Below are 17,005 nucleotides of genomic sequence, written 5' to 3' on the forward strand. Positions count from 1 at the left end.
GGGGAGGCCTTTAAGGGAAGGGGAAGGGGGAGAGGGGAGGTTTAATTAAGTCTATTCTCAGAACAAGAAAATCAGACTGCTCCAAAAGAACACACACAAAAAGGATTTAGATATAAACATTACATCAGGAATCATAATAGTACATGCATTATACATCTTAAACTTGGTAGTTTTGGGGGTCATATTTATTAGTGATTAGCAATAAAAAAACTTAAAATGGAACCAAGTATATGTCCATAGGGGCAGCAAAAAAGAGAGATCTACTTCACAGTGCTGCTGGGAAGAAAGAGAGGAACCCTAGATATAAGGGTGAACAATGCTGGTTTTAACCAAAAACAGATAACAAAATGGCATAAAGATTGTGTCTTTTCGTCTTTATATTAAAACAGAGTGCATGGTATATAGTAGCTACTCACAAAATGTCTGTTGAATGAATGATTCCTTCTTACTTCCTTCCCCCATTTCTTCTTCCTTTCTTCCTATTTATCACTCCTTCCCCCTTCCTTTCTTCTCTCATTCTCTTTTCTTCCATCATTCCTCCTTCCTTCCTTTTCCTTCCATCTAGCGCTTCATTATTCCCTCCATCATCCAACATCCATCCAATTTCTCCCTCCTTTCATCTCCACAGCCTGCAAAGTCTAAAGGATCAAGAGATTTCTTGACAAGGTCTTAAAAACTTTGCAGTTTGTCTTCTTGAAACCTATTCAAGATATATTTTAGTTCTAGGCAGCGAAAATAAAATCAACTGTGGCCTCACTTCCTACTAAGAGAAAAAACTCCAGAGAGAGAATCGACGGATGTTAGCAGAAGCTGACATTGTTGTTCCTTCCCAAGATAGAAAGATCACACTTTGTAGCACAGAAAGTAGCATAATACTACTCTGAGGATACCAGAAACAAGTAAAAATTACTTTTAGATCAGCCCCTTGTTCCTAGTCCATATTTGAAAACCCAATTCCCACATCTTTCCCCCATTCCCACCTCTCCCTCCCAAAAGTAGGTACAACAAATACTTTTGCTCCCCCTACTCCATCCCTTTAGTCTCATACTCCAGAATGGAAGAACCTTGACTGACTTTAGTATCAGTCTCTTACCCTGCCAGGAAAGCTAAGGAGTAGGAGTTGTTCTTGGAAACAAATGCCGAGCGATGTGTCTGTGTCATCTTGCCTCGGGAAGGTTCTTCGTTCTCTGAATCTGAGAGGCGTGCAGGACACTGGCAGGAGACAAGGGAGACAACATTGTCTATTTGTGTTCCCATGGAATCTCCCATAGCTATTGTTCCACGTCTATTATATGTCATTTCTCTCTAAGCACCAATGTTTCCAACCGCTTCTTGGAGATCCCAATCTGGATATTCCAAATAGTTCAAACTTAATATATCCAAAATTAAATTCAGTATTTTCCTCTCTAAGCCCCACTACCAACCCATCTAGAAGCCTCAATGTCATTATGACTCTTTCCTTTCCCTTTCTTCAAAGTCACAGAAACACTGCATAGAGGTTTTGAGTACCCCCAACGCTTCTAAATATTTTATTTCATTTATGCTTTATATCGGTCCTATTAAGAAGGGATTACCTTTCTTCTACAGATGGCAAACTGAGGCCCAGAATAATTAATTTGCATAGGACTGTAGAGTTAATAAGTAGCTAACGCTATTACTTAAATCCAGAGTGTCTGTCTCCAAGTGCCTTCATGCTAGTTCCACTCTACCCCATTCTACTCCTAAAATGCCTTTCAGACAGAACTCCTTCCATGTATACTCATTGTCATTGCCTTTCCTTAGATTCTCATCCTCTTTTTCCTGGACTGTTGCAATTATCTACTTACTGGTCTTGTTCTCTCCAGCCTTTTTTCCCTCTAATCCTACCATACTATTAAGCACACAAATATAATCCTGTTACTCCCCTGCTTAACTGTTGGTTAAAGGATAAAGTGGAAACACCTCAGTATGATACAATAATCTTCAAAAACTAGACCCAACCTTCTTTCATAATTTTTCTCCCACCAGGTCTCATAAAGGGAACTCCTTGAGCTCTAGTACAACCAAACTACTTTCTACTCTCCATGTACCATCAAAGACTTTCAAAGGGTCTGTTCTGAACATGCTACTCCCTTTGCCTAAAACTCCTATTCCACATTCTCTGCCTAAAAGAAATACTCATTGGCCCTTCAGAGGCATCTGAAATGTCACTTTCTCTGCAAGGGGTTCTAAATACCCCTAGAATCAGATTTTTCCATCTTGTTGATACTCATTCAGTTACCTTCATTTTATTTTAGAGTCTTATTTTGAGTCTTTCAATTTACGTTTGAAGTTTCTTTACACGTACTTAGAAAAGAGGTCTGGAAGGTTATTTACCAAAATGTTTCTAAGAGTTACCTCTAAATTGTTAGATGACAAGCAGTTTTTCACTTTTTGCTTTATAATCTTTGATAAGACTAAATTGCTATACCAGATTGTTTTCCAACAATTCACATTATTATTGGTATTAACCATACCATAACAAATCATAGATTGTCATGTCCATTTTATTTCCACTCCACATTGATAACAACAGATGGTAATATCTTCTAGAATAAGCACTTTCTTCCCTCCATTGAATTGAATTTGATAAACATGTACCCAACACCTATGATGTACAAAACAGTGTAGGAGATTTTAAAATAGCTAACTCAATTTTAAAGATTGAGTTAGATTTTAAAATAGATTTTAAAATAGCTTACTCAACAAACTTATAAATCTAGTAGAGAAACACAAATACACAACCATAATCTAAGGGAGAATGAAATAAATCCTGTAAAAGTTACAACGTTGGGAGGGGAGAGAGTTGATGATAGGAGTAGAGAAACAAGTGAGGAATCCCTAATAGGTTCCAGGAAGGTGACAGCTTTGGAACTGGGCTTGGACAGATGAACAGCTTTCAAACAGGTAAGCAGGGTGGCATTTCAATTAGATGAAAATGCAAGAGAAAAACTCTAAAGAAAGAAAAGCATAAAGCTATATATTTGGGGGGAAAGTAAACAGGTCTGTTCTCTAGAATTTGGGGGTATGAGCAAAGATGGAAGATAAGTTAGAATTACACTAAGGACTTGAATGTTAGAGTAAAGAATTCTCATTTACTTTCATAGGAAATGAGGTGTCACCAAGTCTTTGGGAGCAGGAAAGCAAAATGATCTGTTCAGCTCTAATCATAATGTTCTCTCTATAAAAAACAATCCTTCAGCTGGCTTTCCACTGAGACCACTTGAGCTTCTCTTATGTCCCCATTTGAACGTAGTCTTGGCTAAACTAAATGAAATTATTTTTTTAACACCAAAAACTCTTAAGACATATTTAAAGCAAAATCAGAGCCATGTAAAAGTCCTCAAAACAGACAAAAGCAAACAGAAAAAGAGGTAAAATAGCAAAAATCTAAAACTTTAAGTGTTCATAAGTGAGATTTTATTCAATGTGTTTTTGTATATAAAATGTTTTGAAACTGGGGCGCCTGGGCAGCTCAGTCGGTTAAGTGTCCGACTTCAGCTTGGGTCATGATCTCACGGTTTGTGAGTATGAGCCCCATGTCAACCTCTGTGCTGACAGCTCAGAGCCTGGAGCCTGCTTTGGATTCTGTGTCTCCTTCTCTCTGCCCCTCCCCCACTTATGCTCTGTCTCTATCAAAAATAAATAAATGTAGAAAAAAAATTTTTTTTATGTTTTGAAACTTACTACTACCAATAAAAACAAATCTGAGGATTTATACTTCTGGATTCCTTTTAAGATTACAATCAGGTTACAATTCCTTTTAAACTAACAAAATGCAGTTGATTTCTATTTCAAAGTTGGTAGTGGCAAAAGAAAAAGCAATTAGAGCAATTTCCTGGCCTTGACATGAATTAATACGAGAGATCTTTTCCTGGATGAAACTTGAATCCGGCAAGGCCAAAAACAGCAGGTTCTTTCTATCAAAGGACCACAGTGAAGGGTAAGCTCTCTTTGTCAAGACTGGTTTGTCCTAAAGAGAAAGGTCCTTCTGGATCATTTTGCCTGAAGGCTCTAAAGGACAGTCCTGTTGGGGTAAAGAGGCAAAGGTTGCTGTCTAGAGATCACAGACCACAGTTGGGGCTACTAGTCAGAAAACATACTGTAGGTGCAAGACATGTTTTATTCTCGCCATCCTAGTTAAACTGCATGCTGTCCAGTAGCAGTCTTTTTCCTTTTGTAGTTCCCAATGAACAGAGCATTAAGAGTACACAAGCATTTCTTATTTGTTAAATTGAATCTTATGGAAGAGTGAAACCCTCTAAAATGCAAGTGATTGGTTTTGATAAGAATTAAATAATAACAATTATTATTATAAATGGGATAAAAAATGCACATGCATGTTGATAGCAGCAATTACTATTGATCCAAGAAAGCTTAAGTAACTTCATTTCCTGAAGGTCAGGAAAAATACCTTTGCAAAGAGTAAAGCCAAAACACAGTGAAATTAAGTAACCTGGCCAAAGTCGTACAGTCCGTTACAATGCTGGGATCTGTTTAAGGAGCAGACTTCTGAAGGTGCAGAAAAAATTTTTTTCCTTCCATTCTATGTTCTCTGTATTAAATACAGTAAAGCTTTTATTAATTCCAGCTTATTGGGAAGCTAACCTGAAATACTAACAAGGCTAAATCACAAACTATTCTAAAAGATTATGACACTAAAGATATTGTAAGTACACACAGCAAGCAACAGAAAAAGGTCTGATCCAGTAAGACTTAACTAAAGAAAAAAAACCCAATTGTAATTATCCATTTGAGCATCCAGTAGGCCTTCCAAAAGTACTTTCATACATACATTAAATATACCATTTACAACCTTTTTGAGTAATTTGCTTGGTAAAAAAGTGATGAAAACAATTCAGGCAAGATTTGCAAGATTAGAAGTCTAGAGTTAGTTTAAACTAAGGGTTAGCGTTAGTTTAAACTAGGTAACTTAGGGTTAGCTTAAACTAAGTAATCTGATATTGAAGTCCTACCTTATATCTAGCACTGTGTTGCTTAAGGCATTAAAAAGAATAAAAGGAAATCAAATACAAGCTTTAAGGAAACCTAGTTGAGAATATAAGATGTACAAAACTCAAAGGTCAAATCACAACACAGAAGTCAAAACGACAACACACATGTAAGTAGTATTGAATAGAACAGTATTGAATAGTAGTGAATAGTATAGAATACTCCACAAGTAGTATCCTGTACTAGGTTTTTCCCCTCACTCACTTTTTTTCCCCACTGTTCCTTAATCTTTTCACCCAAGTCTCAATTGTCTCATTCAGAATTATTTTCTCCAGCTGTCATCGAGACACTAAGTTTTTCACTACTCTTAAACTGCATACTCAGCGACTCTTCTGGTCTCATAGCTCACAAACATAGGTTTGCAGATCCACATCACCTGGGATAATTACTGATTTGGGGCCAGATGTCCATCAAAACGGTGATCTACTTACATGTTCCAGATTTGATTTCAGTACTAATGGCTCATCTCTCTTTTTCTGTTCATCCATTTTTCTTTTCCCTGTTTCTGTATCCTCTGATAACAGCTTGTGGATTTGATCTTCAGAGGTTTTCTCCTCTTGCAACTTTTCTTCTCTCAGCTAAAAATACAAATCACACCGAGAAGGAGAGTTTTAGGCAACCATAGACTTCAAAACATTTTTTACTCAGTAGTCTATTAGAACAAACATCACATGGAAGTTTGAGACTATTTTTCTTATTAGATATAGAGCCCTCTTAATTTTTAAGTAAGTCTGCTTTCACTTGACTTTTGCCAAACATACACTGCATGACTTAAGATTTAACTGCTCCGCATTCTTAAGCAATATGAAATGATAAAAGCTAAAATAATATGCATAATCAAAAAATAAGATTTACTCACTTAGCCAAAAAAGGCTGAACCTAAAAACTTTCCTCGTTCCCAGAAACCAGATAAAACTACATTAGTGAGGAGAACAGCCAAGATGTAGGCCACAGAGGGCCAGGGGTCATTGGTCCTAGAGGCAATAGAAAAAATTATCACAGTTTCAATGTCCTGCAATTTATGCCATTATCTTGTGGTCCAGAGGACAGGTCAAAATACATTGTTTACAAATAAATTTAAGGCAGAAGCCAATGCTCCTCATTTGGAGGTGGCAGGACATTATGAACATAAGATGAGCATTGGAATAAAAACTCGGGTTCCAGTGGGTCTGTACTTATTACCAGCTGTACCATCTTGGGCAAACGAAGCATCATATGCTCACCTACAAAATAGGGATAATGCTACTTACTTTGTAGATACTGTAGTAAGAAATGAATAATAATATAAAGGATTTAATGTAGTGTCTTGCTGTGTACTTACAGTACATTAAGAGTTTCCTTTTATTTTCCTTTCACTGCCCTAGGGTTTTCATAAAACTTAAATGACATAAGGTATATCAAGGCATTTACAGGCTACTAACTTTCAATCATACTTGCAAAAAAAATAAAGCTAAAGAACAAATATTTTGCATTGGTTGTCGCCTCAGGGTTAAAAAGCAAAACCAACAATAAAAACAATTAAGATTTAGTCTTCGTCCCTGAAATGCAGCCAGATCAACACTAAACCAATCTTGCACAACTAGAAAACTGATTTGAGGATTAACACAACAATCTGCACAACCTGAACTACAGAACTTGGCAGGTGTGCAGCACAGAGAAGTGAACTGGGGGAGAGAGAAGCCGTGGAGGGGAGGAAACTATTTTTGCTTCTGGAGAGAGGATGGAGAAGGCAGGAAGAGTACGGGAAAGCATCCTTCCCCCAATCCCTGAAAGCAGCTGGAGAGAAAAGAAAGAGTATGCAAGGGACTGAACAAAAAAGGGAGAAAGGAGAAAGAAAAGGGTTTAAATTCCATTAACACTTTATAAACAGGGGGAGTGCAGAGTCTCAAACTCCATAGCTAGATACCTGGTAGTGCTCTGGTGGGAAGGGCGAATCCCCAGGAGCAGAGAGCGAGGTCCAAGGGGTCCTCAGGCCACACGGGGAGAGCCAGTTCCCCGGCCGGGGGGACATTTCATAGAGGCTGTGCGACAACCCCACAGGCAAAGGTCCCAGAGGACCCTGGAGAAGAACCACATTCAATGGTGCTGGAACAAGGGCATTAAGGGGGAAGGCTGGTGCCAGATGTGTTGTGATTTACCATAATCCCTGAAACGCTGCTGCTACACAATCACATGAACTTTTTCTGCTGTGGGCTGGCACCCAGTTGCAGTCTCTGGGCATCGGCAGCAGCACAGTCCTGCGAATGTTCCTGGCGGGCAGGCACCCTATCATTGATTGGTGAGACCCTCCCCCAGAGGGTCAGAACAGGCCAAAGCTGCAGTCCCTCAGTAGTAAGGGGCTGGGAAACATAGCCACATCTGAGACAAAACTCGGGAGGGAAGTGCCTCCTGGCAGCCTGACAGCTTGGTCACAGTATAAAAGCAGAGAGTGGACGGAAGCCGGAGGCAAAGGAGGGGTGCTTGACTGCCGGTCGGGGAGAGCACAGAGTTCTGATACTAGAGACTGGGTAGCTGGGTGACGCCATTTTCACCCCTCCCTCACATGCGCATACACACCTACTTGCACCACGACAACCCACCCTAGTAAGCTAAGCAGCGCCATCTAGTGGAGAATGGAGCTGTTACACTAAGCCCAGTCCAACTGGGCCAACCTCGCTCTTCAGGAACTCCTCAAGTCTCTCTGCCTGCTTAGTTAACGGACTATAAAGTGCTTCATAGTTTGACTGCTAGGGGAAACCGTTGTAATTTCAATCATATTTCAGTCTGTTTGCTAGTCCATCTATTCACTTTTTTTTCTTTTTCTTTTCTTATTCCTGAATACAGAAAGAGAAAAAAATTATTTTTACTTTCCTCGCTTCTTAAAAATATTTTTAATTTTTTTCTACTATATTTTTTACTTTTTTTGTAAATTTTTCAAATTCTAATTTGCTTCCATCATTTCATTTTATTCTATTCCATTGTATTCATTTTTTCAACTTTTCAAACGTTTTCCTTTTTTTCTTTCTTTTCTTTTCTTTCCTTTTTTTCTCTAATCTATCAAGGTCCTTTCAACAAAAAGACCAAAACACACCTAGGATCTAACTTCCATTATTTGATTTTTTTTTTGGTGTTGTTTTTAATTCTTTAATTGTAATTTTTGTACCTTATTAATTCCTTTTCTCTTTCAAAACGATGAAATGAAGGAATTCACCACAAAAGAAAGAACAGGAAGAAAGGACAGCCAGGGACTTAATCAACACAGATACAAGATGTCTGAACCAGAATTTAGAATCATAATATGAATACTAGCTGAGGTTGAAAATAGATTAGAATCCCTTTCTGCAGAGATAAAAGAAGTAAAAGCTAGTCAGGATGAAATAAAAATGCTGTAACTGAACTGCAATCTTGAATACATGCCATGGCAGCAAGGATGGATGAAGCAGAGCAGCGAATCAGCGATATAGAGGACAAACTTATGGAGAACAATGAAGCAGAAGACAAAGAAACTAAGGCAAAAGAGCCGATTTAAGAATTAGAGAACTCAGTGACTCATTATAAAGGAACAACATCAGAATCATAGGGGTCCCAGAAGATGAAGAGAGAAAAAGTGGTAGATTCGTGTGAGCAAATCATAGCAGAAAACTTTCCTAACCTGGGGAAAGACACAGACATCAAAATCCAGGAAGCACAGAGGACTCCCATTAGATTCCACAAAAACTGACCAACAAGGCATATCATAGTCAAATTCACAAAATACTCAGGCATGGAAAGAATCATGAAAGCAGCAAGGGAAAATAAGTCCTTAATCTACAAGGGAAGACAGATTAGGTTTGCAGCAGACCTATCCACAAAAACTTGGCAGGCCGGAAAGGAGTGGCAGGATATAGTCAATGTGCTGAATCGGAAAAATATGCAGCCAAGAATTCTTTATCCAGCAAGGCTGTAATTCAAAATAGAAGAAGAGATAAAAAGTTTCCCAAACAAAAATTAAAGGAGTTCATGACCACTAAACCAGCCCTGCAAGAAATTTTAAGGGGGACTCTCTGTGGGGAGAAAAGATGGGGGGAAAAAAAAGACCAAAAGCAACAAAGACTAGAAAGGACCAGAGAACACCACCACACCACCAGAAACCTCAACTCTACAGGCACCATAATGGCAATAAGTTCCTATCTTTCAGTACTCACTCTAAACATCAATGGACTAAATGCTCCAATCAAAAGACACAGGGTAACAGAATGGATAAGAAAACAAGATCATCTATATGCTGTTTACAAGAGACTCACTTTAGACCTAAAGACACCTTCAGCTTGAAAGTAAGGGGAATGGAGAACCATCTATCATGCTAATGGTCAACAAAAAAAGCCAGAGTAGCCATACTTATGTCAGACAACCTAGACTTTAAGATAAAGACTGTAACAGAGATGAAGAAGGGCATTATATCATAATTAAGGGGTCTATCCACCAAGAAGATCTAACAACTGTAAACATTTATACTCCAAATGTGAAAGCACCCAAATATATAAATCAATTAATCACAAACATAAAGAAACTCATTCATAATAATACCATAATAGTAGGGGAATTCAACACCCCACTTACAACAATGGACAGATCACCTAAACAGAAAATCAACAAAGAAACAATGGCTTTGAATGACACACTGGACCGTATGGCTTTAACAGATATATTCAGAACATTTCATCCTAAAGCAGCGGACTATACATTCCTCTCCAATATACATGGAACGTTCTCCAGAATAGATCACATACTGGGACACAAATCAGCCCTCAACAAGTACAAAAAGATTGAGACAATACCGTGCATATTTTCAGACCACAATGCTATGAAACTTGAAATCACCCACAAGAAAAAATGTGGAAAGATAACAAATGCCTGGAGACTAAAGACCATTTTACTAAACAATAAATGGACTAATCAAGAAGTTAAAGAGGAAATTAAACAGTCATGGAAGCCAATGAAAATGATAACACCACAGCCCAAAACTTCTGGGACGCAGCAAAGGGGGTCATAAGAGAGAAATATATAACAATCCAGGCCTTCATAAAGAAGGAAGAAAGGTCTCAGATACACAACCTAACCTTATGCCTTAAGGAGCTGGAAAAAGAACAGCAAATAAAACCCAAACCAGCAGAAGACAGGAAATAATAAAGATTAGAGCAGAAATCAATGCTATCAAAACCAAAACCAACCAAACAAACAAAAAAATAATAGAACAGATCATTGAAACCAGAAGCTGGTTCTTTGAAAGAATTAACAAAATTGATAAACCCCTAGCCAGTTTGATCAAGAAAAAGGAAAGGACCCAAATAAATAAAATCAAGAATGAAAGAGGAAAGACCACAACCAACACAGCAGAAATAAAAACAATAGTAAAAGAATATTATGAGCAATTACACACCAATAAGATGGACAACCTGGAATAAATGGATAAATTCCTAGAAACATATAAACTACCAAAACTGAGATAGGAAAAATAGAAAATTTGAACAGATCCATAATCAGTAAAGAAATAGAATTGGTAATCAAAAATCTCCCAAAAAACAAGAGTCCAGGGCTGGATGGATTTCCAGGGGAATTCTACCAAACATTTAAAGAGGAGTTAACACCTATTCTATTGAAGCTGTTCCAAAAAATAGAAATGCAAGGAAAACTTCCAAACTCTGACTATGAAGTCTGCATTACCTTGATTCCAAAACCAGACAAAGACCCTGCTAGAAAGGAGAATCATAGACCAATTTCCCTGATGGACATGGACACAAAACTCCTCAACAAGATACTAGCCAACTGGATCCAACAATACATTAAAAAAATTATTCACCACGACCAAGAGGGATTTACACCTGGGATGCAGAGCTGGTTCAACATCTGCAAAACAATCAATGTGATACATCACATCAACAAAACAAAGGACAAGAGCCACAGGATCCGATCAATAGATGCAGAGAAAGCATTTGACAAAACACAGAATCCTTTCTGGATACAAACCCCCCAAGAAAGTAGGGATAGAAGGATCATACCTGAAGATCATAAAAGATCATATGAAAGACCCAACACTAATATCACCCTCAATGGGGAAAAACTGAGAGCTTTACCCCTAACGTCAGGAACAAGACAGGGATGTCCACTCTCACCACTGCTATTCAACATAGTATTAGAAGTCTTAGCCTCAGCAATCAGACAACACAAAACAATAAAAGGCATCTAAATCGGCTAGGAGGAGGTCAAACTTTCACTCTTCACAGACGACGTGATACTCTATGTGGAAAACCCAAAAGACTCCACCAAAAAACTGCTAGAACTGATCCATGAATTCAGCAAAGTGGCAGGATGTAAAATCAATGCACAGAAATTGGCTGCATTCCTATACACTAACAATGAAGCAACAGAAAGAGAAACCAAGGAATCAATCCCACTGACGCACCAAAAATCATAAAATACCTAGGAATAAATCTAACCAAAGAGGTGAAAAATCTATACACTGAAAACTATAGAAAGCTTATGAAAGAAATTGAAGATAACACACAAAAAAATGGAAAAATATTCCATGCTCCTGAATAGGAAGAACAAATACTGTTTAAAATGTCAACACTACCCAGGGAGTCTACATATTCAGTGCAATCCCTATCAAAATAACATCAGCATTCTTCATAGAGCTAGAACAATCCTAATTTTGTATGGAACCACAAAAGACCCCGAATAGCCAAAGCAATCTTGAAAAAGAAAACCAAAGCTGGAGGCATCACAATCCCAGACTTCAAGCTGTACTACAAAGCTATAATCAGCAAGACAGTATAGTACTGGCACAAAAACAGACACTCAGATCATTGGAATGGAACAAAGAACCCAGGAATGGACGCACAAACACATGGCCCACTAATCTTTGACAAAGCAGGAAAGAATATCCAATGGAATAAGACAGTCTCTTCAGCAAGTGGTGCCGCGAAAACTGAACAGACATGTAGAAGAATGAACCTGGACCACTTTCTTACACCATTCATAAAAATAAACTCAAAACTCAAAATGAAAGTTCTAAATGTAAGACATGAAGCCATCAAAATCCTAGATGAGAAAGCAGGCAAAAACTTCTCTAACCTTGGCCGCAGCAACTTCTTACTCAACACGTCTCCGAAGGCAAGGGAAATAAAAGCAAAAATGAACTATTGCGACCTCATCAAAATAAAAAGCTTCTGTACAGCGAAGGAAACAATCAGCAAAACTAAAAGGCAACTGATGGAATAGGAGAAGATATTTGCAAATGACATACCAGATAAAGGGTTAGTATCCAAAATCCATAAGGAACTTATCAAACTCAATGCCCAAAAAACAAATAATCCCGTGAAGAAACAGGTAAAAGACATGAATAGACATTTCTCCAAGGAAGACATCCAGATGGCCAACCGACAATGAAAAAATGCTCAACGTCACTCATCATCAGGGAAATACAAATCAAAACCACAATGAGATACCACCTCAACACCTGTCAGAATGGCTAACATTAACAACTCAGGCAACAACAGATGTTGGTGAGGATGCAGAGAAAGAGCATCTCTTTTGCACTGCTGGTGGAAATGCAAACTGGTGCAGTCACTCTGGAAAACAGTATGGAGGTTCCTCAAAAAATTAAAAATAGAACTACCCTATGACCCAGCAATTGCACTAGGCATTTATCCAAGGGATACAGGTGTGCCATTTTGAAGCGGCACATGCACCCCAATGTTTACAGCAGCGCTATCAACAATAGTCAAAGTATGGAAAGAGCCCAAATGTCCATCGATGGATGAATGGATAAAGAAGATGTGGTATACATATACAATGGAGTATTACTCGAAAATCGAAAAGAATGAAATCTTGCCATTTGCAACTACGTCGATGTAACTAGAGGGTATTATGCTAAGTGAAATTAGTCAATCAGAAAGACAAATATCATATGACTTCACTCATATGAGGAATTTAAGATACAAAACAGAGGAACATACGGGAAGGGAAGCAAAACTAGTATAAAAACAGGGAGGGGGACAAAATATAAGAGACTCTTAAATACAGAGAACAAACAAAGGGTTACTGGAGGGGTTGTGGGAGGTGGGATGGGCTAAATGGGTAAGAGGCATTAAGAAATCTCCTGAAATCATTGTTGCACTATATGCTAACTAACTTGCTTGTAAATTAAAAAATAATTTTTAAAAACTTTTAATAATTTTTTTCAAAGTACCAAGAAAAAAAAAGATTTAGTTTTATCTTTCCAATTTCTATACGTCTGATTGCTACAGGCTTGAACTAGTCTTTAATATGCTGAGTCTAATTCAAGAGGTTACAAATATTCAATGAACACCATACACAATGTTATGTCAGGAAGAGTCTCAAATGAAATAACGTACTCCTAACTCTGCCCAAGTCAAACAAAAAAACAAAAGGATGAAAAGCAAACCATGGCCAGGAAGAAAGTAAATCTAAAGCCTATATTAATTGCCTACATGAAAGCTCAATGTCTTTTGATGATATCAGATGAAAAATTCTTGTTCAACAGATTAACCACAGGCTACATAAAGGGGCAATTCATTTTTAGAGGATAAAGAGGCAGAGTGGCAAAAAAGAGAACAAGCTTTAGCATCAAAGTAATTGCTATCATTTATTGAACTCTTGTGTGTCAGGTGCTAGGCTAAGCACTGTACATACATCATCTCATATAAGAAAACTAAGTTTTAGGAGTTAGGTAATGTGTTCAAATTCCCAGTGCAATAGTCCAGGAGCTAGAATTCCAATCTAGGCTTATCTCAGTTGTTCTCAAGCAAAGATGATTTTACATCCCAGGGTACATCTAGCAATGTCTGGAGACACTTTGAGTTGTCACAACTGAGGGTATGGGGGTGTGTAGGTGCTACAGGCAGACGTGGGTGAGGCCAAGGATTGCTACTAAACATCCTAAATCCACAAGATTGCCTCCAATAATGCCCCCCCCCCCGACAGATGTTGCTATTAAAAAAAAAAACTGTTACATTTCCTATTTTATATATTTTAGTGTTATTTTGTTTACTTAATGGTGTTTATATACTATGTCCTCTGGCTCTTCTAGTGTTTTAAAATGCATCCTTCTGCCTCCTACTAATGTTTATTATTGCTCTCAAAATTTTACAATGAACTTTGACATGGGCTGCTTCTGGCAAAACAACCTTTCTATTGCAATATTGAGTCTCTAACACACTGTCATCTTAACACAGCTAAAAACTTACAAAATGGAAAAACCTATATGTGCATTTAAATCTTCACATGAATGATATTTGTGTCTTCTCCCTACTGGGTTCTGTAGCAGTTTTTTTTTTAAATGTTTATTTATTTTTGACAGAGAGAGAGAGAGAGAGACAGACTATGAGCAGGGAGGGGGCAGAGAGAGGGAGACACAGAATCCGAAGCAGGCTCCAGGCTCTGAGCTGTCAGCACAGAGTCCGATGCAAGGCTCGAACTCACAGACCGCGAGATCATGACCTGAGCTGAAGTCAGAGGCTCAACTGACTGAGCCACCCAGGCGCCCCTTGAATAGTTTTTTATAAGGACTTGAGAACTTGGTGTCTAGGAAAGAGTTTTCACAGTCAGGGAAAATGACTTCGGGAGTGTCGGAAAGTAGCATATAAACTTGAAAAAGAAACATCAATAGCTGCTCTTTATTGAACTGTTCTTTGTGCCAGGCATTAAATTTAGAGAGCTTACCTCATTTAAACATTAAGGACTTTGTTTGATTCTATTATTATCATTTTATAGACACAAAAATTAACACTCAGTGGTTATTTCCCAAAGTCGCAGAGACTGAATACTGAAGAGCAAACCGCTGGCTTCAGATAACAGGATTTCTCAACCTCAGCACTTTTAGGCCATGTAATTCTTTGTTATGGGGAGCTGAACAGAGTCTGAGAAGAAGGCTCATGCATGAATACTTTGGGACTAGGAGTTGAATACAGAGTAAACTTACCAAGGAAAGAAAGCCAATGAAAGTGGTATGGTGCTTGGTCCAATAATTGGCTACAAAGGCCAATATGAGAAACTGTATAAAATGCATGTCAAGACTGTCGGTCTGAAGTGAGAAAAAGGGAAGCATGGATCTATTGATTCCTACCTCCCACCGACCAAAGTTTGCTTCACAAGGCATGAAATACCCCTCACACTGGTTTGTACAACCTAAGGAAGTTCCCATGGTAGGCACTGGAGAGCGATTACAGAGAAGCCCTAGTGCTAAAAGCAAGAGGCAAGCACTAGGAGCCTAAACAAGATCTCAGGCTGTACCAAAGTGAAGCTGCCCACTACTGTAAGTGGAATGGTTTTTACCAGTTCCATTTCTGGATGCTAATTATTAAAGAAAAACTATTGACTTCTGTACATTAATCTCATACCCAGTCACACTACCAAAAAAACACCATGTAATCTTTTCCTGAAAATATCTTTACTTTGCCTTCACTAGTTTTTTAAAATAAAGTCTTTGGGTACCCAGGTGGCTCAGTTGTTAAGCATCTGACTTTGGCTCAGGTCATGATCTTAGGGTTTGTGAGTTTGAGTCCCACGTCAGGTGAGCTCAAGCCCCGCTTCAGGTGAGCATCAGCCTCACTAAGGGTGAACATAAGCCCCACATCGGGTGAGCATGAGTCCGCTTCAGGTGAGCCCTGCTTCTGTCTCTCTCTCTCTCTCTCTCTCTGTCTCTCTCTCTCTCTCTCTGCTCCTCACTCATTTCCACCCTCTCTCTCTCTCAAAAAAATTTTTAAATAAATAAAAATAAACTCTTTAAAATCAAGGATTATAAACAGAGAAGTGTACAAATCATGAATGCAAAGTATGATCAATTATACAAAATAGGCATATCCATGTAACCACCACTCAGATCAAGAAACCAGTACTCCCTGTGCCTCTTTTTACCCAAAAGTAACCACAATTCCAGCTTCCAACACCAAAAACTCATTTTTACCTATGTGAATTTTATGTAAGTGGAACCTTTCATGGGTATTTTATCAGTCTTCCTTCAGTCAACATTCTATTTGTGAGATTCATCCATGTAGGTGCATAGAGTAGGTTGTACCTTCTCATTGTTTTATACTATTCCACTGTTTGACTATAAAACAATTTAACCATTCTACCATTAATGGATATTTGGGGAGTTACTAATTTGTGGCTATTCACAAATAAACTGCTATGAACATTTTTGAAGATGTATCCTGATACACATACTGTTCTGTGGTGTATATTGTAGAAGAGAAACTGTTTAGTCATAAGACATGGGTGCACTGCCATAGCTTCCCAAATTGGTTGTACAGAGAACACTTCCACCCCCCAAAGAGGCAGAATGACAGTTGCTCTCAGCCTTAACACTCAGTACCATTTGTCTATTTCAGTCATTCCAGTGAGTATATACTGGGACTGCATTATGACTAGATATACGTTTCTCTGGTGACTAAAGATATAGAGCAGCTTTTCATATGTTTATGGACTATTAGGAAATCTTCTTTTATGAGCTGCTTATTCACATTATTGTCCTTTTTTCATTTAGATATTTGGGTTTTTTTTTCCCTAGTAATGTGTAGGAGTTATTTATACTTTTTGGATATGAAGCAATTTTCAAGAAAAATATACATAGGACATATATATGTGTATACATATACATTTTCATGTATATGAAAATCAGAAACTTTCAGACAAAAGTTTCAGGTTTTAAGGTAGTTTAACTTCAGTGGGTTTTTTTTTTTTTTTTTTGAAGCTTATTTACTTTGAGAGAAAGAGCATGTGAGCAAGGGAGAGTCAGAGAGAGAGGAGAGAGAATCCCAAGCAGGTTCCGCACTGTCAGCGCAGAGCCCTGGCATGGGGCTTGATCTCATGAACTGTGAGATCATGACCTGAGCTGAAAACAAAAGTTGAACACTTAACCAACTCTTTGTGTATCCTGTTCAAGAAATTCTCCCATGTTACCGTTAAGAAAAAAAACTTTTTAAAAGTAAGCTGT

General features: G+C 38.1%; 1 protein-coding gene across 2 annotated transcripts in view; it reads right to left on the reverse strand.

The window, feature by feature from the left end:
- The window catches only part of RNF169 (ring finger protein 169), a 100,933-nt gene that overhangs the window by 26,928 nt on the left and 57,000 nt on the right, over positions 1-17,005 (reverse strand). For both annotated transcript variants that reach the window (XM_007080925.3, XM_042958030.1), the window contains exons 3-4: positions 5,463-5,609; positions 1,094-1,212 (exon numbers count right to left, since the gene is read on the reverse strand). In XM_007080925.3, coding sequence (XP_007080987.2) covers positions 1,094-1,212; positions 5,463-5,609 — 266 coding nt within the window. The remainder of the gene's footprint in view (positions 1-1,093; positions 1,213-5,462; positions 5,610-17,005) is intronic.

The sequence above is a fragment of the Panthera tigris genome, chromosome D1 (genome assembly GCF_018350195.1).
Source record: "Panthera tigris isolate Pti1 chromosome D1, P.tigris_Pti1_mat1.1, whole genome shotgun sequence".
NCBI classification, from domain to species: domain Eukaryota; kingdom Metazoa; phylum Chordata; class Mammalia; order Carnivora; family Felidae; genus Panthera; species Panthera tigris.